This window comes from Salmo trutta, chromosome 23 (assembly GCF_901001165.1).
Source record: "Salmo trutta chromosome 23, fSalTru1.1, whole genome shotgun sequence".
Lineage (NCBI taxonomy): Eukaryota > Metazoa > Chordata > Actinopteri > Salmoniformes > Salmonidae > Salmo > Salmo trutta.
The window spans coordinates 181305-204248 of NC_042979.1; the positions used below are offsets into that span (position 1 = coordinate 181305).

General features: G+C 41.8%; 1 protein-coding gene across 14 annotated transcripts in view; it reads right to left on the minus strand.

Moving 5' to 3' along the window:
- LOC115159070 (mitogen-activated protein kinase 10-like) overlaps positions 1–22944 on the minus strand; it is a 94115-nt gene that overhangs the window by 16926 nt on the left and 54245 nt on the right. For all 14 annotated transcript variants that reach the window (XR_003868835.1, XR_003868833.1, XR_003868834.1 and 11 more), the window contains 2 exons: positions 21626–21808; positions 5858–5982 (listed from right to left, as the gene is read on the minus strand). Coding sequence is in view for 11 of the 14 variants with exons in the window: in XM_029708427.1 (XP_029564287.1) it covers positions 5858–5982; positions 21626–21808 (308 nt within the window). In the remaining 3 variants the exon portion in view is untranslated. The remainder of the gene's footprint in view (positions 1–5857; positions 5983–21625; positions 21809–22944) is intronic.

Sequence of the window (22944 nt, forward strand, 5' to 3'; positions counted from 1 at the left end):
CTGCCTCCTACACCAACTCAGAAGCTAGAATATGCATATTATTGTTCAGGTTTGGATAGAAAACACTCTGAATTTTCTAAAACTGTTTGAATGGTGTCTGTGAGTATAACAGAACTCCTATGGCAGGCAAAAACCTGACAAGGTTTCAAGCAGGAAGTACCCTGTCTGACAAGGAGTCGTGCGTCTTGCATCTTTTTATTGAAAAGTAAGGATCTTAGCTGTAACGTGACAATTCCCAGGGCTCCAATAGGCTCTCAGAACCCGCGAAAAACCTGAAGGTTTACGAGGGAGCCTCAGGCTGAAACACATTATCACCTTTTGTAAGTGGCTGCTCAGAGGACCTTTGAATGAGGCGCGTGCACGATTCGCTCCTGAGGAGAAATTTTATTCGGCTGTTTAGGCTCAATGCATACTCCCGGTCGGAATATTATCACTTATCTATGAGATAAATGGCATAAAAATTGGTTTTAAACAGCGGTTGACATGCTTCGAAGTACGGTAATGGAATATTTAGACATTTTTGTCACGCCAATGCGCCATGCGCGACACCGTGAAGAAGCATTCTGATAGTGTCTAGAACTCACGAACAAAACGTCGCTGTTTGGATATAACGATGGATTATTTGGGACCAAACCTACATTTGTTATTGAAGTAGAAGTCCTGGCAGTGTATTCTGACGAAGAACAAGCAAGGTAAGAACATTTTTCTTATAGGAAATGTGATTTTGGTGGAGGCTGACCTGGGTGGGTATCTAAATAGCTAGCCCTGTGATGCCGGGCTATGTACTTAGATTATTGCAAAATGTGCTTCATCCGAAAAGCTATTTTAAAATCGGACATATCGAGTGCATAGAGGAGTAATGTATCTATAATTCTTAAAATAATTGTTATGCTTTTTGTGAACGTTTATCGTGAGTAATTTAGCAAACTGTTAGTAAATTCCCCGGAAGTTTGCGGGGGTTATGCTTTTTCTGAACGTCACATGCTAATGTAAAAAGCTGGTTTTTGATATAAATATGAACTTGATTGAACAGACATGCATGTATTGTATAACACAATGTCCTAGGTGTGTCATCTGATGAAGATCATAAAAGGTTAGTGCTGCATTTAGCTGTGGTTTGGGTTTATGTGACATGATATGCTAGCTTGAAAAATGGGTGTCTGATTTTTTCTGGCTGGGCACTCTGCTGACATAATCTAATGTTTTGCTTTTGTTGTAAAGCCTTTTTGAAATCGGACAGTGGGGTTAGATTAACGAGATTCTTGTCTTTAAATAGCTGTAAAATAGTCATATGTTTGAGAAATTGAAGTAATAGTATTTCTAACGATTCAAAAATCGCGCCACTGGATTTCAGTGGCTGTTACGTAGGTGGGACGAGTTCGTCCCACATGCGCCAGAAAGGTTAGGGCTAGGGGGCAGTATTGAGAATTTTGCCCATTTTTAACTGCCTCCTACACCAACTCAGAAGCTAGAATATGCATATTATTGTTCAGGTTTGGATAGAAAACACTCTGAATTTTCTTAAACTGTTTGAATGGTGTCTGTAAGTATAACAGAACTCATATGGCAGTCAATACCCTGAGACAAATTCTGACAGGAAGTGGATACCCTATGTGTTGAATTACCTTTAAGCCTATGCCATTGAAACACACAGGGGCTTATTAATATTTGAGCACTTCCTATTGCTTCCACTAGATGTCACCAGTCTTTACAAAGTGTTTTGAGTCTTCTACTGTGAGATCTGACCGAACAAGAGCCATGGAACGGTGATGGCCGATTAGACTCTGGCGCGCGAGTTCATGTTGGTTACTCTCGTTCCAATACGTTTTAAAAGAGAACGCAATCGTCCGCCTTGAATATTATTCATGTTCTGGTTAAAAAAGGCACTAATGATTTATGCTATACAACCTTTGACATGTTTGAACGAGCGTAAATATTTTTTTTCCCCTCGTTCATGAAGTGAAGTCCGGCGGGCATAGATCATGTGCTAACAACACGGAGCTTTTTGGACATAAATGATGAGCTTTTTCGAACAAAACTACATTCGTTATGGACCTGGGATTCCTGGAAGTGACATCTGATGAAGAGAATCAAAGGTAATGGATTATTTACATAGTATTTTCGATTTTAGATATCTCCAACATGGCGGTTAGTCTGTATCGCAAAGCGTATTTTTCTGGGCGCAGTGCTCAGATTATTGCAAAGTGTGATTTCCCAATAAGGTTATTTTTAAATCTGGCAAGCCGGTTGCGTTCAAGAGATGTAAATCTATAATTCTTTGAATGACAATATAATATTTTACCAATGTTTTCGAATAGTAATTATTTAATTTGTTCTGCTGACTTGACTGCCGGTTATTGGAGGGAAACGATTTCCTGAACATCAACGCCATAGTAAAACGCTGTTTTTGGATATAAATATGAACTTGATAGAACTAAAAATGCATGTATTGTCTAACATAATGTCCTAGGAGTGTCATCTGATGGAGATTGTCAAAGGTTAGTGCATAATTTTAGCTGATTTTCTGGTTTTGGTGACGCCTGTCTTTGAATTGACAAAACATTACACACAGCTATTGTCAATGTACTCTCCTAACATAATCTAACTTTATGCTTTCGCCGTAAAGCCTTTTTGAAATCGGACGACGTGGTTAGATTAAGGAGATGTTTATCTTTCAAAGGGTGTAAGATAGTTGTATGTTTGGAAAATTTGAATTTTGACATTTAATTGGTTTGAAATTTGCCGCTCTTGATATTTCACCTGTTGTTGATAGGGTGCACCACGGGTGGCACGCTTGCGTCCCACATAGCCCCAAGAGGTTAATTAAGCTTGAATGGGCTAGTGACTGTGACAGCATGGAATTCAAATGAGGAGATAGACAGATGGGTCAGGGGAGAAAGAGAGAATGTCCACTTGGGAGAGATGAGGATTCCAGTGCCACCACCCCGCTGACCAGATGCTCTCGGGGTATGCGAGAACACGTGGTCAGACGAGGAGAGAGCAGTAGGAGTAGCAGTGTTTTCTGTGGTAATCCATGTTTCCGTCAGCGCCAAGAAGTTGAGGGACTGGAGGGTAGCATAGGCTGAGCATAGGCCTTGTTGGCCGCAGACCGGCAGTTCCAGAGGCTGCCGGAGACCTGGAACTCCACGTGGGTCGTGCGCGCTGGGACCACCAGGTTAGAGTGGCAGCGGCCACGCGGTGTGAAAAGTTTGTGTGGCCTGTGCAGAGAGGAGAGAACAGGGATAGGCAGACACATGGTTGACAGGCTACAGGAGAGGCTACGCTAATGCAAAGGAGATTGGAATAAACACTCTATGACACTCAATGACACTCAAATATAACTTTCCAACTTCCACTTTAGAAATTATAATTGATGTAAACTACAATGGTTCAATGTTACCAGGAATAGGCTCAAACTTTGTTTATTCAGCTAGATAACTTGGTACAGTATTCTTCCAGCTTCTTCCAGTGCACCGTGTCCTATGACGCTGTAGCTAACTAGCATGCTAGCATCCAATAACACACGGTTAGCACCAATACTTGGTTACAACAAACTACCAATGGATCATTCGTGTCCGTGTCTGGTACCTTTCATAACGCAGAAGTGATTAAACGTTGGCTAGCTAACACAAAGTCAGTCCTGCTAGCTACACAAGTGGACTACTCATCTCGAATGTTCAGAAAGTTAAGTAGGATAACCATCTCTGCAGCACTCCATCAATCAAGCCTTTATGGTAGAGTGGCTAAACGGAAGCCACTCCTCAGTAAAAGGCACATGACAGCCCGGCTGAGGTTTGCCAAAAGGCACCTAAAGGACTCTCAGACCATGAGAAACAAGATTCTCTGGTCTGATGAAACCCAAGCATCACTTCTAAAGGAAACCAGGCACCATCCCTACAGTGAAGGATGGTGGTGGCAGCATCATGCTGTGGGGATGGTTTGCAGTGACAGGGACTGGGAGACTAGTCAGGATCAAAGGAAAGATGAACAGAGCAAAGTGCAGAGAGATCCTTGATGAACATCTGATCCAGACTGCGCAGTACCTCAGACTGGGGCAAAAGTTCACCTTCCAACAGGACAACAACCCTGAATATCCGTGACTGGCCCAGGCAGAGCCCGGACTTGAACCCGATCGAACATCTCTGGAGAGACCAGAAAATAGCTGTGCAGCGACACTCCCCATCCAACCTGACAGAGCTTGAGAGGATCTGCAGAGAAGAATGGAAGAAACTTCCCAAATACAGGTGTGCCAAGGTTGTAGCATCATACCCAAGAAGACTCGAGGCTGTAATCGCTGCCAAAGGTGTTTCAACAAAGTACTGAGTAAAGGGTCTGAATATTTATGTAAATGTGATATATAAATTTGTATTTTTAATACATTTGCAAAAGAATCTCAAAACATGTTTTTGCTTTGTAATTATGGGGTATTGTGTGTAGATTGATGAGGGGGAAAAACAATTTAATTACATTTTTAGGTTGCAGGGATGTTCTGAGAACAATTTACTCTGGTTAATTGATTGTTTTCCTTTGAAGTTTTATTAATTGAATAACTTCCGTAAAACATTTATTGAATATTTCAATAAGTTTTGCTGATGCTAAGAACGGAATGTTTTTAAATAACTGTTAGTAATGAAATACCAAGAAAAAAACTTTTTTTTGTCAAGTTCCTTAAATGTGCTGAGAATTTTCCAAAGCCAAACAACTATCCTGCACCATTCCCAGAAAGTTGTGGGAAGGTTGTATGCAAAATACAACCATGCTTTCACCAAGCTCTAAGAAACATATGGTTCTCAGAACCAAAAAAGTGTTAAACAAATCAAAATATATTTAATATTTGAGATTCACACTCTTGGCATTCTCTCAAGCAGCTTCATTAGGTAGTCACCTGGAATGCATTTCAATTAACAGGTGTGCCTAGTTAAAAGTTAATTTGTGGAATTTCTTTCCTTCTTAATGCGTTTCAGCCAATCAGTTGTGTTGTGACAAGGGAGGGGGGTATACAGAAGATAGCCCTATTTGGTAAAAGATCAAGTCCATATTATGGCAAGCACAGCTCAAATAAACAAAGAGAAACGACAGCCCATCATTACTTTAAGACATGAAGGTCAGTCAATCAGGAACATTTCAAGAACCTTGAAAGTTTCTTCAAGTGCAGTCGCAAAAACCATCAAGCGCTATGATGAAACTGGCTCTCATGAGGACCACCACAGGAAAGGAAGACCCAGAATTACCTCTGCTGCTGGGTGATTTCCTGGTGACACTGTCTGTGATTTATTTAGAATTCAAAGCACACTTAACTAGCATGGCTACCACAGCATTCGGCAGTGATATGCCATCCCATCTGGTTTTTCAACAGCCCAATGACCCAAAACACACTGTGTAAGGGCTATTTGACCAAGAAGAGTGATGGAGTGCTGCATCAGATGACCTGGCCTCCACGATCACCCGACCTCAACCCAATTGAGATGGTTTGGGATGAGTTGGACCGCAGAGTGAAGGAAAATCAGCCAACAAGTGCTCAGCATATGTGGGAACTCCTTCAAAACTGCTGGAAAAGCATTCCTTATGAAACTGGTTGAAAGAATGCCAAGAGGGTGCAAAGCTATGATCAAGGCAAAGGGTGGCTACTTTGAAGAATCTCAAATATAAAATATATTTTGATTTGTTTAACACTTTTTTGGTTACTACATGATGTGTGTTATTTCATAGTTTTGTAGAAAATAGTAAAAATAATGAAAGACCCTGGAATGAGTAGGTGTGTCTAAACTTTTGACTAGTACTGTATGTGCTGGCTGGGTACAGACTCATCCACATAGAATGACGTCATTCTAATTCCTTCATTGCTTTTCCTACTCACCGCCTCCACCTCGGCTGGGTCGTACCAAACGTTGATGTAGGGGTGCTGTAAGGCTTCATCCACTTGTATCCGCTTGGCTGGATCAATAATCAACATCTTAGACAACAGATCTCTGGCCTGGCTAGCTGTGAAGACAGAAATAGAAGCAGATTCAGGTTCCATACCGGGGTCAGAGTCAAGGCAAAAGACATGAGAGAGGAAGAAAATCAATCAGCAATAACACACTGTATCAAACAGATTGCATCTGAAATGGCACCTTATACCCTATGTAGTGCACTACATTCGAATAGGGCTCTGATCAAAAGTAGTATGCAATATAGGGAATCGGGTGCCATTTCAGACACAGCCAAGGTGTGAGACAATAGTTTACAGTGCCTTTATGATTCTCCCTCTATTTCCATAGCCACCACAGTCAAGGCTTAAAGGGGAATGGAAACACTTTAGGAAGTAAATCTAAGCAAAGAGATGTATTCAATCCACAAATACTAAACATGTGCATTTAACATAAAAACATCTCTATATTCAGTATTTTGATCATCAACAAGGTTTATTTGTGCTATGGTCAGCACCCTTTTTTAATTGCCATAGTAACGACTGACGCCAGTGCGTCACTGGCAGGAATTAGCAAATTGTCTGTGGTATTGAGTTTTCGCGCGGAGAGTGAACCGAAGAGAGTAAGGTTAGGTGTGGACAATGAAGATGGCAACAACAAGTAGTAATTCAAACATGAACTGTATAGCGCCAGGCTATATGAATTGGCAACAAAAAAATTCCTTGGTAAACTACCATCCTGCCCAAGGACCCACAACTTTTGAAGAACTGGCTTCATGTCCTGAAGAGGAAGGACGTGCCAGTTCGAGCTAGAAGGATCTGCAGACAGCACTTCGCGGAGGCAGACTTCGTGATGAAGGGCACTTTCGATCCAGCAACCGGGAGTTTCCGAATGGAAAGGAGTCATAGGCCTACGCTGAAGCCCTCTGCTTGCGCCTCCATTTGACATTTTGAGGGTTATGGTATTTTTTTTATTCATTTCACCTTTACAGTATTTAACCAGGTAGGCTAGTTGAGAACAAGTTCTCATTTGCAACTGCGACCTGGCCAAGATAAAGCATAGCAATTCGACACATACAACAACACAGAGTTACACATGGAATAAACAACACATCGAGTCAATAATACAGTAGAACAAAAGAAAACAAAAAGTCTATATACAGTGAGTGCAAATGAGGTAAGTTAAGGCAATAAATAGGCCATGGTGGTGAAGTAATTACAATATAGCAAATAAACACTGGAATGGTAGATGTGCAGAAGATGAATGTGCAAGTACAGATACTGGGGTGGAAAAGAGCAAGATAAATAAATGAATACAGTATGGGGATGAGGTAGGTAGATAGATGGGCTGTTTACAGATGGGCTATGTACAGGTACAGTGATCTGTGAGCTGCTCTGACAGCTGGTGCTTAAAGCTAGTGAGGGAGATATGAGTCTCCAGCTTCAGAGATTTTTGCAGTTCGTTCCAGTCATTGGCAGCAGAGAACTGGAAGGAAAGACGACCAAAGGAGGAATTGGCTTTGGGGGTGACCAGTGAGATATACCTGCTGGAGCGTGTGCTACGAGTGGGTGCTGCTATGGTGACCAGTGAGCTGAGATAAGGCAGGACTTTACCTAGCAGAGACTTGTAGATAACCTGGAGCCAGTGGGTTTGGCGACGAGTATGAAGCGAGGGCCAACCAACAAGAGCGTATAGGTCGCTATGGTGGGTAGTGTATGTGGCTTTGGTGACAAAACGGATGGCACTGTGATAGACTGCATCCAGTTTGTTGAGTAGAGTGTTGGAGGCTATTTTATAGATGACATCACAGAAGTCGAGGATCAGTAGGATGGTCAGTTTTACAAGGGTATGTTTGGCAGCATGAGTGAAGGATGCTTTGTTGCAATATCGGAAGCCGATTCTAGATTTAATTTTGGATTGGAGATGCTTAATGTGGGTCTGGAAGGAGAGTTTACAGTCTAACCAGACACCCAGGTATTTGTAGTTGTCCACGTATTCAGAGCCATCCAGAGTAGTGATGCTGGACGGGCAAGCAGGTGTAGGCAGTGATCGATTGAATAGCATGCATTTAGTTTTACTTGCGTTTAAGAGCAGTTGGAGACCACGGAAGGAGAGTTGTATGGCATTGAAGCTCCTCTGGTGTCCAAAGAGGGTCCAGAAGTATACAGAATGGTGTCGTCTGCGTAGAGGTGGATCAGAGAATCACCAGCAGCAAGAGCAACATCATTGATGAGAGTCGGCCCGAGAATTGAACCCTGTGGCACACCCATAGAGACTGCCAGAGGTCCGGACAACAGGCCCTCCGATTTGACACACTGAACTCTATCAGAGAAGTAGTTGGTAAACCAGGCGAGGCAATCATTTGAGAAACCAAGCCTGTCGAGTCTGCCAATAAGAATGTGGTGATTGACAGAGTCGAAAGCCTTGGCCAGGTCGATGAATACGGCTGCACAGTAATGTCTCTTATCGATGGCAGTTATGATGTCGTTTAGGACCTTGAGCGTGGCTGAGGTGCACCCATGACCAGCTCTGAAACCAGATTGCATAGCGGAGAAGGTACGGTGGGATTCGAAATGGTCTGTAATCTGTTTGTTAACTTGGCTTTCGAAGACCTTAGAAAGACAGGGTAGGATAGATATAGGTCTGTAGCAGTTTGGGTCTAGAATGTCACCCCCTTTGAAGAGGGGGATGACCGCGGCAGCTTTCCAATCTTTGGGAATCTCAGACGATACGAAAGAGAGGTTGAACAGGCTAGTAATAGGGGTTGCAACAATTTCGGCAGATCATTTTAGAAAGAGAGGGTCCAGATTGTCTAGCCCGGCTGATTTGTATGGGTCCAGATTTTGCCGCTCTTTCAGAACATCAGCTATCTGGATTTGGGTGAGGGAGAAATGGTGGGGGCTTTGGCGGGTTGCTGTGGAGGGTGCCGGGCAGTTGACCGGGGTAGTGGTAGCCAGGTGGAAAGCATGGCCAGCCATAGAGAAATGCTTATTGAAATTCTCAATTATAGTGGATTTATCGGTGGTCACAGTGTTTCCTAGCCTCAGAGCAGTGGGCAGCTGGGAGGAGGTGCTCTTATTCTCCATGGACTTTACAGTGTCCCAGAACTTTTTTAAGTTAGTACTACAGGATGCAAATTTCTGTTTGAAAAAGCTAGCCTTAGCTTTTCTAACGGCCTGTGTATATTTGTTCCTAACTTCCCCGAAAAGTTGCATATCACGGGGGCTATTCGATGCTAATGCAGAACGCCACAGGATGTTTTTGTGCTGGTCAAGGGCAGACAGGTCTGGAGTGAACCAAGGACTATATCTATTCCTATTTCAACATTTGTTGAGTGGGACATGCTTATTTAAGATGGTGAGGATGGCACTTTTAAAGAAGAGCCAGGCATCATCTACTGACGGGATGAGGTCAATGTCATTCCAGGATACCCCGGCCAGGTCGATTAGAAAGGCCTGCTCGCAGAAGTGTTTTAGGGAGTGTATGACAGTGATGAGGTGTGGTCATTTGGTCGCAGACCCATTACGGATGTAGGCAATGAGGCAGTGATCGCTGAGATTTGGATTGAAAATAACAGAGGTGTATTTGGAGGGCGAGTTAGTTAGGATGACATCTATCAGGGTGCCCGTGTTCACGAATTTGGGGTTGTACCTGGTAGGTTCACTGATAATTTGTGTGAGATTGAGGGCATCAAGCTTAGATTGTAGGATGGCCGGGGTGTTAAGCATGTCCCAGTTTAGGTCACCTAGTAGCATGAGCTCAGAAGATAGACGGGGGGCAATCAATTCACATATGGTGTCGAGGGCACAGCTGGGGGCAGAGGGAGGTCTATAGAAAGCGGCAACAGTGAGAGACTTGTTTCTGGAAAGGTGAATTTTTAGAAGTAGAAGCTCGAATTGTTTGGGTACAGACTTGGATAGTAATACAGAACTCTGCAGGCTATCTTTGCAGTAGATTGCAACTAAGACACGACTAAGACATCCAGGTTGGCAGAGTGTGCTAAAGCAGTGAGTAAAACAAACTTAGGGAGTAGCCTTCTAATGTTAACATGCATGAAACCAAGGCTTTTACGGTTATAGAAGTCAACAAATGAGAGCACCTGGGGAGTGGGAGTGGAGCTAGGCACTGCAGGACCTGGATTAACCTCCACATCACCAGAGGAACAGAGGAGAAGTAGGATAAGGGTACGGCTAAAGGCTATACGAACTGGCCGTCTAGCACATTCGGAACAGAGAGTAAAAGGAGCAGGTTTCTGGGCACGATAGCATAGATTCAAGGCGTAGTGTACAGACAAAGGTAAGGTAGGATGTGAGTACATTGAAGGTAAACCTAGGCATTGAGTAATGATGAGAGAGATATAGTCTCTAGAGACGTTTAAACCAGGTGATGTCATCGCATATGTAGGAGGTGGAACAACATGGTTGGTTAAGGCATATTGAGCAGGGCTACAGTGAAATATGACAGTAATCACTAACCAGGACAGTAATGGATGAGGCATATTGATATTAGAGAGAGGCATGCGTAGCCAAGTGAACATATGGGTCCAGTGAGTGGTTGGGCTGACTGGGGACATGGCGATTCAGACAGTTAGCAGGCCGATGCTAACAAGCTAACAGTTAGTAGGCCATGGCTAAACAAACTAGCAGTTAGCAGACCGGGGCTGGCAAACTACAAGTTAGCAGGCTGGGTCAGCAAGCAAGCAGTTGGCAGACCGGGGCTAGCAGTTAGCAGACCGGGGCAGGCAAGCTAGCAGTTAGCAGACCGGGGCAAGCAAGCTAGCAGTTAACAGACCGGGGCCAGCAAGTTAACCTTTGGGGGATGTCGTGATGGGGGTAAGTCTGTTTTTTTACCTCTTCGTGTGGTGACGTCGATAGACCAGTCGTGGAATTAGTAGGGTTTCAAGTAGCTCTAGGTTGCTAGTAGGCCGCGGTTAGCAGAATGGGCCTTCAGCGGACATCGCGCCTGAGGGGCCTGTTAGAATCCCCGGGCAGATTATGTCGGTATTCCAGTCGGACCCCTTCTACCGGCAGTAGAAGGGGTCCGGATATTGTAGCCCAGGAGTGGGCTTCGGTGGTAGCACAGGAGCCCTGGCCGGGCTAGCTTCAGGCTAATTGGTGCTTGCTCCGGGATGGAAACGCTAGCCAGGAGTAGTCTCCCGGGATTGTGGTTAGCTAGTTGCGAAGATCCAGATGAAAATGTTCAGAGTTTGCGGTAGGAATCCGGGGATATAGGGAGAAAAAATAAATAATAATAATAGGTCCGTTATGCTCTGGTTTGAGTCACGTTGTTCGAACTGGCGAGAGCTTTCCGAGCTAAAGGTGAGCTGATGACCGCTAGCAATGGTTTGCTGACTGATAGCTGGTAGGTAGTTAGCTGGCTAGCTTCAGTTGAGGGATTCCAGATCCGAAGTACATAGAAATACTTTCGGAAAAAAAACAGATCCACGCCACATTGGGTGAGGCAGGTTGCGGGAGAGTATTTAGAAGTTGGGGTTTAGGAAAATATTTTTTTTAAATAATGCGAAGAAAAAGATGTAAAAAGATATATACAAGGGACACGACAGGACAAAGACAAAGACGTCTGACTGCTATGCCATCTTGGATTCATAATGGTTAACCTGTTAGGGTATAGGGGGCAGTATTGAGAATTTTTTGAAAAAATATGTGCCCATTTTTAACTGCCTATTACACCAACTCAGAAGCTAGAATATGCATATTATTGTTCAGGTTTGGATAGAAAACACCCTAAAGTTTCTAAAACTGTTTGAATGGTGTCTGTGAGTATAACAGAACTCATTTGGCAGGCAAAACCCTGAGACAGATTCTGACAGGAAGTGGATACCTGATGTGTTGAATTGACTTTAAGCCTATACCATTGAAAAACAAAGGGGGTGAGGAATGTTTTGGCACTTCCTATTGCTTCCACAAGATGTCCCCAGCCTTTACAAAGTGTTTTGAGTCTTCTACAGTGAGATCTGACTGAAGAAGAGCTTTGGAACGGCGATGGCCCATTAGACACCTGGCGTGCGAGTTGATGGTGGGTACTCTCATTCCGAAACGTTTTAAAAGAGAACCCAATGGTCCGCCTTGAATTTTATTCATGTTCTGGTTAAAAAAGGCCCTAATGATTTATGCGATACAACGTTTGACATGTTTGAACGAACGTAAATATATTTTTTCCGTTCGTGATGTGAAGTGAAGTCCGGCTGGCTTAGATCATGTGCTACAACACGGAGGTTTTTGGACATAAATGATGAGCTTTTTTGAACAAAACTACATTCGTTATGGACCTGGGATTCTTTGGAAGTGACATCTGATGAAGAGAATCAAAGGTAATGGATTATTTACATAGTATTATCGATTTTAGATCTCTCCAACATGGCGGTTAGTCTGTATCGCAATGCGTATTTTTCTGGCGCAGTGCTCAGATTATTGCAAAGTGTGATTTCCCAGTAAGGTTAATTTTAAATCTGGCAAGTCCATTGCGTTCAAGAGATGTTAATCTATAATTCTTTGAATGACAATATAATATTTTACCAATGTTTTCTAATATTAATTAATTATTTTGTTGTCATGACTTGACTGCCGGTATTGGAGGGAAACGATTTCCTGAACATCAACGCCATAGTAAAACGCTGTTTTTAGATATAAATATGAACTTGATAGAACTAAAAATGTATGCATTGTCTAACATAATGTCCTAGGAGTGTCATCTGATGGAGATTGTAAAAGGTTAGTGCATAATTTTAGCTGATTTTATGGTTTTGGTGACGCCTGTCTTTGAATCGACAATACACTACACACAGCTATTGTCAATGTACTCTCCTAACATAACCTAACTTTATGCTTTCCCTGTAAAACCTTTTTGAAATCGGAAAACGTGGTTAGATTAAGGAGATGTTTATCTTTCAAAGGCTGTAAGTTAGTTGTATGTTTGAGAAACGCTAACGTCCCACATAGCCCCAAGAAGTTAACGACCGACCATCATCAACATCACTGACTTTGGAGTCAAGCAAAAGCGACTGAATGGAGGAGTCAATGCAACGGAGCCTGAGGTAACGTTAATGTTAACCAGTCATGACTGTTGTTGACTAGGCTATTGTTAGACACTGGACAACTTTGTTGCAACTCTAGTTCAAGGTAACTACCTAATTGCGTCTGAAGTGTTTTGTGTAACACCCCCCAGCAAATAACGTTAGCAAGCAACTCAACTGCAACTAAAATTGCAACAGTTTCTCCTTGTACTCCTGTTATTAGGTAGTTACTGTAGCTAATGTAGCTTCCACCTCAGATTGTCAAGTACTGTAATACATTTTGTTGACAGATTTGTTTTTGTCATGTTTTGTTAGCTCCACCTCATTTAGCTAGACTGAAGTTGACATAGTTAATGTTTGCTGAAAAATAAATGTCCCTGTATTTGCTGTGTGTGTGTGTGTGTGTGTGTGTGTGTGTGTGTGTGTGTGTGTGTGTGTGTGTTGACAAAGCATACGAGACAGAGAGCTTGTTAATGCTGATATATTGACTGATATATTTGGGTTGAGTTGTTTTAGGATGACATCTTCATCCCTGAAAATTTTTTCATCCTGGAAGAGACTGTGCAGGTTAGTGCAGCATGCCAAACTGACCCCTAGGTGCCAGAGTGTTCCTGTGCTGCTGTGGAGAAGAGGTCCACCATCACTAAAGAGCCCAGCAGGATTGCGCTCACAACCATCAGTATACAACCGAGTAATGTCCTTATACGCCACAGATGGAGCTGACGGAGAGTGAGATCAGTGAAGACCAGAACTCGCTGTATGAACCTGAGAGCTCAGAATCACAATCATCACAGTGCGAGCCAAGATGTAGTATCGATCACTTTGGGGGAGCAGCTGGTGTTCCGAAAATGAAGAAAGAGCAGGCCATTCAACAGCGAATTCAAAGATACACATCGGAGTGGAATTGTTTTTCCACATCAACAGATGTGCTACCTTGTCCCAGTCCCGCTGTTTCGATTCTCTCTCTCAACCTGTGAATACTCTGCTATGAAAAGCCAATTGACATTTATTATTGTCATGTAAAAAGGGCTTTGTAAAATACATTTGAGTGATTGATTGTTTGCTGTGCTGGATGCTGTGTATTCACTAACTGTCTGAGTAATGGGACATTTTTATAGTATCTGCAACATATTTTGGTGTGTATTTAATCTGCATCTTAACTTCTTAAATGGCAATCAGCAGTAGAAACAATAACACAGTATCTCCCTGCTCCTCTTTCGGTAAAAAGCTGAGGGATGGGGCTGGAGAAATGTAACCACTTTCAAATTCATAGACAGAGCTATAGATGCAAGGACTGACCATCCATGATATCAAAATTGCAATCTTGTTTCTATGATCTGTACCCAGTTCGCTTTGGATACAGGCGTCTGCTAAATGGCATATATTATTAAAGTCTACTTTGACTCTGCCAACTAGTGTAGCTGCCCAGTGTAGTTACCATTCCTTTCCAATAGATGGCATCCAAAGCTAGTTGAAGTCACTACTCTAGCAACAGGTACACGGATTAGTGCGTGTTGAAAGTAGTTTTATCTTCAAAGCAAGTGTATCTGGTGACGCTTGAACCTGTTGTTATAGTGGACAAGCTAACTAATACTATTTTTACATAAGGCGCAGGCATTAGGTCTTTGACTTGAAAAAAATGACAGCAGGCTAGATTTACTAAATTAACTTTGCCTTTGCTTCGGGGTACGTGCGCTTTATGGAAGAAACGACACTCGCAGGGATGAGACACCATACACCTTGTCCAATTCTCCCTTGTGCCCATAGGGTGAACTGGCAATAAACTGTTAGCCTGTATGCTCTGCAAACAAAATCACAAGAAAAGTTAGTCTGATATCGAAACTAAATCACAATGTATGATTGTGTAATGGAGCACGCCCCATTATTGGTTAGAATGAGATTTCATGAATGATGATGCTGTCTGCGATTTGAACTCCGGTCGTCTAATCTAAAAGGTAAATGTCTTACCATCGCGCTGAACAGCGCTGGGGATAAACATCATTATAGGATACTGATTGTATATATTGAGCACCTATCCATCTATCGATATTAACCTTAAACAATTTATAATCAAGCAACATTTCACCAATTATTTAACTGACATATCGGCTGCTGACTGGTTGAGTAACCTCTTCTGCCAGGAAGTCCTTCATAAGGATTAGTGACACGTCCAATAAATACATTGCCATCCAGACTTACAGGAACCTCTGACTGGATGTAATACAGCCACCATCCGCTGGGATTTTGTAGAGAAATGGTGGTGATACAGCACAACACACACACTCCTACTCTAGCCATTATCTGGCAGCATCCCCACTCACACCTGTTTGTGTTTGGTTACGCAGACCCTCTAGCTGAGGTGATTCAGGCGGCATATCTGTGTTTTTACTACTACAAGAATGAAGTATTTGTTCTGGGGCAACGATTGGCTCAAACATGAACGGCTTCAGTAGGTTTATTGGTTCCCTAACTACCGTAAATTCCGGACTATAAGCCGCAACTTTTTTCCCATGCTTTGAACTTCGCGGCTTAAACAATGACGCGGCTAATATATGGATTTTTCCCGCTTTCAAATTTGTGGGTCCTGACAGCGTGGAGCATTGTCAAAAAATCCACTATCATCAACGGGTTTCGAAAGGCTGGAATGCTGCGTGTTGAAGAGGGCTCAGCGGGGGATTTGCCTCCGGATGAAAGTGACGAGAGCGACAATGAAAACGATCCAATATCGGATGAAGCAATTCTGAGGCTATTCAACTCTGACACCGAAGGAGATGGTTTCAGTGCACAGGAGGAGGAAGATAGTGACCAATGACTTTCTTGGTAGGCTACTGTTTACTGCTAATTTTTATTTTTTGTTACAAGCCGTCTTTCGTTAAAGCCTATTTATTTTTGTTACAAACCGTGTTTCGTTAAAGCCTATTTATTTTTGTTACAAACTGTGTTTTGTTAAAGCCTATTTATTTTTGTTACAAACCATGTTTCGTTAAAGCCGATTTATTTTTGTTACAAGCCGTGCTTCGTTAAAGCCTATTTATTTTTGTTACAAACCGGGTTTCGTTAAAGCCTATTTATTTTTGTTACAAGCCGTGTTTCGTTAAAGCCTGTGAAAAGTTAATTTGTTTCAATGTGCCGGTAAGCACCTGCGGCTTATAGACATGTGCGGCTTATTTATGTTCAAAATATTTAAAAAAATTAAATTCAGTGGGTGCGGGTTATATTCAGGTGCGCTTAATAGTCCGGAAATTACGGTAACATTATTTCATTCTCTGTAATAAACTAATTCTCAGACTTGGAGCTACTCGGTAAATTCAGCCATTTTTGGGAGTTCCAGCCAATAACTGACAGCTAAATACATAATGCTCTCAAACATTTTTCACACTATCGTGCTGACCTGAACCGTAATGTGCTGGCTCAGATATGTTATTTTAATTTTGTCCATGGTGGATGCGTAACCAGGCCAGCATAGTACAGCTCAGCTTTGCTCGGCTAAGTAGTGTAAAAATTGTTTACCATAATTTTTGTAACACCATTGGTGTAACACAGTAGCTCTAAAACAGTCTCTAACACACTCCCTCTCAAATACAATCGCTCTAACTCTTACGCTTCCTTACATCTCTACTATGTCTCTGGCTGTGAGTATCCATTACAGCCTCTATGACTCAGTGGGTGATTCCTCCTATCGCCCCTTTCCTGTGCCATGTATCTGCAGAGATCAGGCAGGCAGCAGGCAGCAGGAGGAATATAGAGTGATTCCTGTGAATTTCCTTCCCAAACGTACAACATTAGCAGCAGCAACAACAACACACCAGAGCAGCAGCTTTAATTATACAGTATTTAGGGAATATGTCTTCCTTGGATATATCCTACTAGGATATTCTCTGGTAGCCTCCTGTAGGAATACTTAATGGGAATATTTTTTGTAAAGATTTTTTTCTCAGGAAATGTAGTGCATGACATCTTGGTTTAAAACATCTTCCTCTGAATTCATTTTATTTTTTAATATATATATATTTTTTTTACATTTGTGGGACAAAACTGTTTGTATTATTTAAAATGTTTATTTTTTATTCCAAATATTTGAAAAATGTATTTCTTTGCAAAGAGAGGTATTTTTTATATATTTTTTTTTCTTCTTCATTTTTTGGTATTTCTTTCCTTAATTGTTTTCAATCATTGGCATGTAATACCATTGACATGGACCCCCAGACTACCCTCCACACCTACCCCAGAACACCCCATCCTCTTCAGCCCAATACCTCCATGTGGTGGACACACAAAACAAACAAGCAATTACTCTAACTACAAAAGCACATTAAATAAAAACACCACAATAAAAAAATTATAATACAAAAATAATAATATTGAGAATTGTAATATAACTGTCGATCAGGAGCACATTTCCATTGTCAATGAAATCAGGCCCATCTCTCATGACGTGTTATTTGGTCCCACTTATCAGTAAAATCTTGTGACCTCCCAGTTTCTTTTGAAATCAATCCTTCTAGTGTATAAAAGTGTTTGACAGTTATTTACAAGTTTAAAAAAGGAAAGCTTTCCCCAGCAGAATTAAGAGATTGTATATCATGTTGCGTCTATCCCTTAAGTCACCCAATATAACTGTTGGTCGAGATATAACAAAATTGTTTAGAACAGGGAGTAACCACTGTTTTACTTTTACCCAAAAGTTAGCAGCTATGGGCCTCCCGAGTGGCGCAGCGGTCTTAGGCACTGCATCGCAGTGTTGTGGTATCACTACAGGCTGGGGTTTGATCCGGACGTGACCGGGAGACCCATAGGGGGGCGCACAATTGGCCCAGTGTCATCCGGGATTAGGGGAGGGTTTGGCTGGGGGGGCTTTCCTTGGCTCATCGCGCTCTAGCGTCTCCTTGTGGCGGGCCGGGGACCTGCAAGCTGACTTCAGTCATCAGTTGAACAGTGTTTCCTCTGACACATTGGTGCAGCTGGATTCCAGGTTAAGCGAGCGGGTGTTAAGGAGCAGCGCAGCTTGGCGGGTCATGTTTCGGAGGATGCATGACTCGACTTTCACCTCTCCCGAGCCCGTTGGGGAGTTGCAGCGATGAAACAAGATTGTAATTGGATCGCAATTGGATATCACAAAATTATATCTTCAACTAAAGATGGAGTGTAATGTTGTTTTATAAATCAAACCAAAAACCTGTTGTTTTCAAGGGATTGGAGTATCAAACTGCTCTTCCTAGAAAGAGTGGAATATGTGTGTCAAGACAACCAATTTGTTGTTTTCCAAATGAAAATGGTATGGCTTCATTGATTTTAACCATAGTTCCCATCTGTGAGATTTAATATGAAGTCTACAAACAAACAGTTTCTCTTTTCTTTCCCTTAACTTTTTCCTCCATTCTGTTGGAATTGCTGCCAGTAACTGATTGTTATTATAATTTGTACATACACTCAGTTGACAGTTTATTAGGTACACCACCCCGTTCACAAAAATTGATCGCTCCTACAGACAGTGAGTCATGTGGCCGTGGCTTGCGATATAAAGTAGGAAGACAGGCATCAAGGCATTCCGTTACTGTTCGATTGAATGTTAGAATGGGCAAAACGAGTGACCTAAGCGACTGAGCGTGGTATGATCGTCAGTGCCCGGCACGCCGGATCCAGTATCTCATAAACGCCCTCCTGGGCTTTTCAAACCCAACAGCATATAGGGTTTACAGAGGATGGTGCGACAAACAAAAAACATCCAGTCAGTGGAAGTTCTGTGGGCAAAAACATCTCATTGGTTAGAGAGGTCGAAGGAGAATGGCAAAACTCGTCGATCCACTCCTAGAAGCGGCTCCAGTGGGCATGCGATCACCAACAGTGGACAATTGAGGAGTGGAAAAACATTGCCTGGTCTGAGTCCCATTTCCTGTTGCATCATGCTGATGACAGTGTCAGGATTTGGCATAAACAGCATGAGTCCATGGACCCAACCTGCCTGGTGTCAACGGTATAGACTGGTGGCGGTGGTTAACCTGTTAGGGTATAGGGGGCAGTATTTTCACGGCTGGATAAAAAAATGTACCCAATTTAATCTGGTTACTAATCCTACCCAGTAACTAGAATATGCATATACTTATTATATATGGATAGAAAACACCCTAAAGTTTCTAAAACTATTTGAATGGTGTCTGTGAGTATAACAGAACTCATTTGGCAGGCAAAACCCTGAGACAGATTCTGACAGGAAGTGGATACCTGATGTGTTGAATTGACTTTAAGCCTATGCCATTGAAAAACAAAGGGGCTGAGGAATGTTTTGGCACTTCCTATGGCTTCCACTAGATGTCACCAGCCTTAATAAAGTGTTTTGAGTCTTATACTGTGAGATCTGACCGAATAAGAGACTTGGAACGGTGATGGCCGATTAGACCCCTGGCGTGCGAGTTGATGGTGGGTACTCTCGTTCCGAAACGTTTTAAAAGAGATCCCAATCGTCCGCCTTGAATTTTATTCATGTTCTGGTTAAAAAAGGCACTAATGATTTAAGCTATACAACGTTTGACATGTTTGAACGAACGTAAATATATTTTTTCCGTTCGTGAAGTGAAGTGAAGTCCGGCTGGATTAGATCATGTGCTAACAACACGGAGCTTTTTGGACATAAATGATGAGCTTTTTTGAACAAAACTACATTCGTTATGGACCTGGGATTCCTTGGAAGTGACATCTGATGAAGAGAATCAAAGGTAATGGATTATTTACATAGTATTTTCGATTTTAGATCTCTCCAACATGGCAGTTAGTCTGTATCGCAATGCGTATTTTTCTGGGCGCAGTGCTCAGATTATTGCAAAGTGTGATTTCCCAGTAAGGTTAATTTTAAATCTGGCAAGTCGATTGCGTTCAAGAGATGTAAATCTATAATTCTTTGAATGACAATATAATATTTTACCAATGTTTTCTAATATTAATTAATTATTTTGACTGCCGGTTATTGGAGGGAAACGATTTCCTGAACATCAACGCCATAGTAAAACGCTGTTTTTAGATATAAATATGAACTTGATAGAACTAAAAATGCATGCATTGTCTAACATAATGTCCTAGGAGTGTCATCTGATGGAGATTGTAAAAGGTTAGTGCATAATTTAGCTGATTTTATGGTTTTGGTGACGCCTGTCTTTGAATCGACAATACATTACACACAGCTATTGTCAATGTACTCTCCTAACATAACCTAACTTTATGCTTTCCCCGTAAAACCTTTTTGAAATCGGACAACGTGGTTAGATTAAGGAGATGTTTATCTTTCAAAGGGTGTAAGTTAGTTGTATGTTTGAGAAATTTGAATTTTGATATTTATTTGGTTTCAAATTTGCCGCTCTTGAAATGCACCTGCTGTTGATAGGGTGCGCCACGGGTGGCACGCTAACGTCCCACATAGCCCCAAGAAGTTTTAAGGGAATGTTTTTCTGGCACACATTAGGTCCCTTGATACCAAGTGAGCAACAATTGAATGCCACAGCGTATTTGAACATTGTTGCTGACCAAAACATTGTTGCTGACCATAGGGCATCTTTGGGATGAGATCGAACGGGCTGTTTTCAGCATGAATGTACCGTGGTCCAATCTGCAACAACTGCATGATGTCATTGCGTCAACATGAACCAACATTCCTGTGGAACGTTTTCGACACACTGTAGAATCCATGCCTCAAAGAAATCAGGCTGTTCTGTGGGGTCCGATACGGTACTAGATGGGTGTACCTAATAAACTGTCTGTTCATATACATTGTGCAGTGTTTGAAATTAAAATTCCCATTACTGTCAATGATATCATTTTTAAATCAAATCAAATTTTCCATCATCTGCATATAAGGACATTTTGGTTTCAAGACCATCGATACTTAGAGCTACTATATTACAATTGTTCCTGATTCTGATGGCCAGCAGATTGATAGCCAATTAGAATAAATAAGGCAATAGTCGGACCGCTCTAAATAACTAAAAGTTGTCAGATAAATACCCATTATTCACTAACTTACAGACTGTATTCGGATATAAGACTCTAAACCATTGAATAAACAACCAACATTTTAATACTGAAGGCATCCATAAATGAAATCCCATTTTATCTCATCAAAAGCCTTCTCAAAAGCTGCAAGAAAAAATCAAACCTGACTTTTCTTCCTTTACATAATGTTCAATAGTTTCAAGAAAATAATGAATATTGTCACTAATGTAGCCAGATTCCTCACTTTGGTTAATTCTACTCATAACTTTCTTAATTCTAAGTGCTAAACATTTTGATAGAATACGGGAGACACAGCACAATTCAGTGAGTGGTCTCCAGTTACATGGCTTTTATATTGACCATTTGCCTCCTGCTTCAATAGTAATGTAATCATCCCATCTCTTTGGGTGGTTGATAGTTACCCCCCATTGAAATGAAAAATGTAAGCAGGCGAGAAAAGTTTATTTAATTTCTGTAAAAAAAAAAGAAAAAAAAGAAATTGGTAAAACATCAAAGTCAGGAGATTTGCCTGAATTGATCTAACCAATTTAAGTGAAGCTATATTACTTAAATTAGGCTGGCCCCTAGCGAGCCACATTGCCTCAAACTGCACAACCTCCACACACATACTCTAAGGGCTGTAAGCATAGAATTAGAAATACCAGAATTATTAGGCTATAGAATACTTTATTGTCTCACTTACCTTTGAGTTTGTTGTGCTCTGAGTCTGCAGGGAAGAGGCAGTCGGGGAAGAGCTTGGGAAAGGTGAGGCCTGCATATTTGGGTCTGTTCTCTACATAGTTACGGACAGTGGGCTGCAGCTTCTTCATAAACTCTGGTGAGGGCGTGCCCAGCTGCTCAATCACCTTATTCCATTGGTCGATATCTGAGAGGGGGTGGGGTTAAAAAAAACACACAACAAACCTGTACAGGACAGCACTCTGGCTGTCTCAAATAAAAAACATATAGGCTTTAACATATAGCACTAACCAATTGAAGGGGATAATTGCATAGGCCTACAATAGTCCTACAAGCAGATGCGTAAGAGCCACATTGGGACATATCACTAAATGGAGGGACATGAGCAAAGTGTAACAGTAACAGACCACTTTTCTATAATCTGCCATTTCTTAAACAAGTTCTCTTCCATACTCTCTTCCATATTTAATTAGTTCAATCGCAGTAAACCAGCAGATTTCTTCCTATTCTGAGAGTCAAACAGATGTGGATCAACATTGTGCAATATTGTGCAGTGGCGGTATGGACTGTGAGTAGGTTCACAAACGAACAAGGCCTTGTAAATTCTATGAATCACTGCAAAAAGGTGTCAACTTGGTAAGGAGGGATTTCCAGTGGAGTGGAGTTTGCCAATTTTGCAATATGTGTTGTGCATGGTCCCTGACAAATAAACTAATTAAATAGATAATAAAAGATCTACATTGTCGACAATAAACACTAGTATAGTACCTTCTATACTGACGCAAAACTCTCCAGATGTACGTGTCAGAACGATGTATAGAGAGTCCTGTCTGAATGTACTATTTGTCAGAGACTTCACCCCCCTCTCCTCATCTCATCTGCAATGGTAATTCCACTGCTTTAGTCTGCTATAAGAAAGACCCTATTAATACTAAAGCTTTTGTTATTACGTTATAGCCCTTCCCATTTCCCATAGCCTTAAAGGGGTTCCAAATGGCAGCCTATAACCTATATAGTGCACTACTTTTACCAAGGGCCCCTATGTATGTAAGGACACACGCTGGAGATGAGAAGCAGGTACAGAGAATGAACATTTAATGGAAAACGGACTTCAAACAAAACAAGAACAGCATCTGGACAGGGGGAACAAAACAACATTACGACAATAATGCTGACACAGGGAACAAAACTGAGGAACAGACAGATATAGAGGGAGCAATAAACAACGTGAACGAGTCCAAGTGAGTCCAATGAGCACAGATGCGCGTAATGATGGTGACAGGTATGCGTAATGGAGGGCAGCCTGGCGCCCTCGAGCGCCAG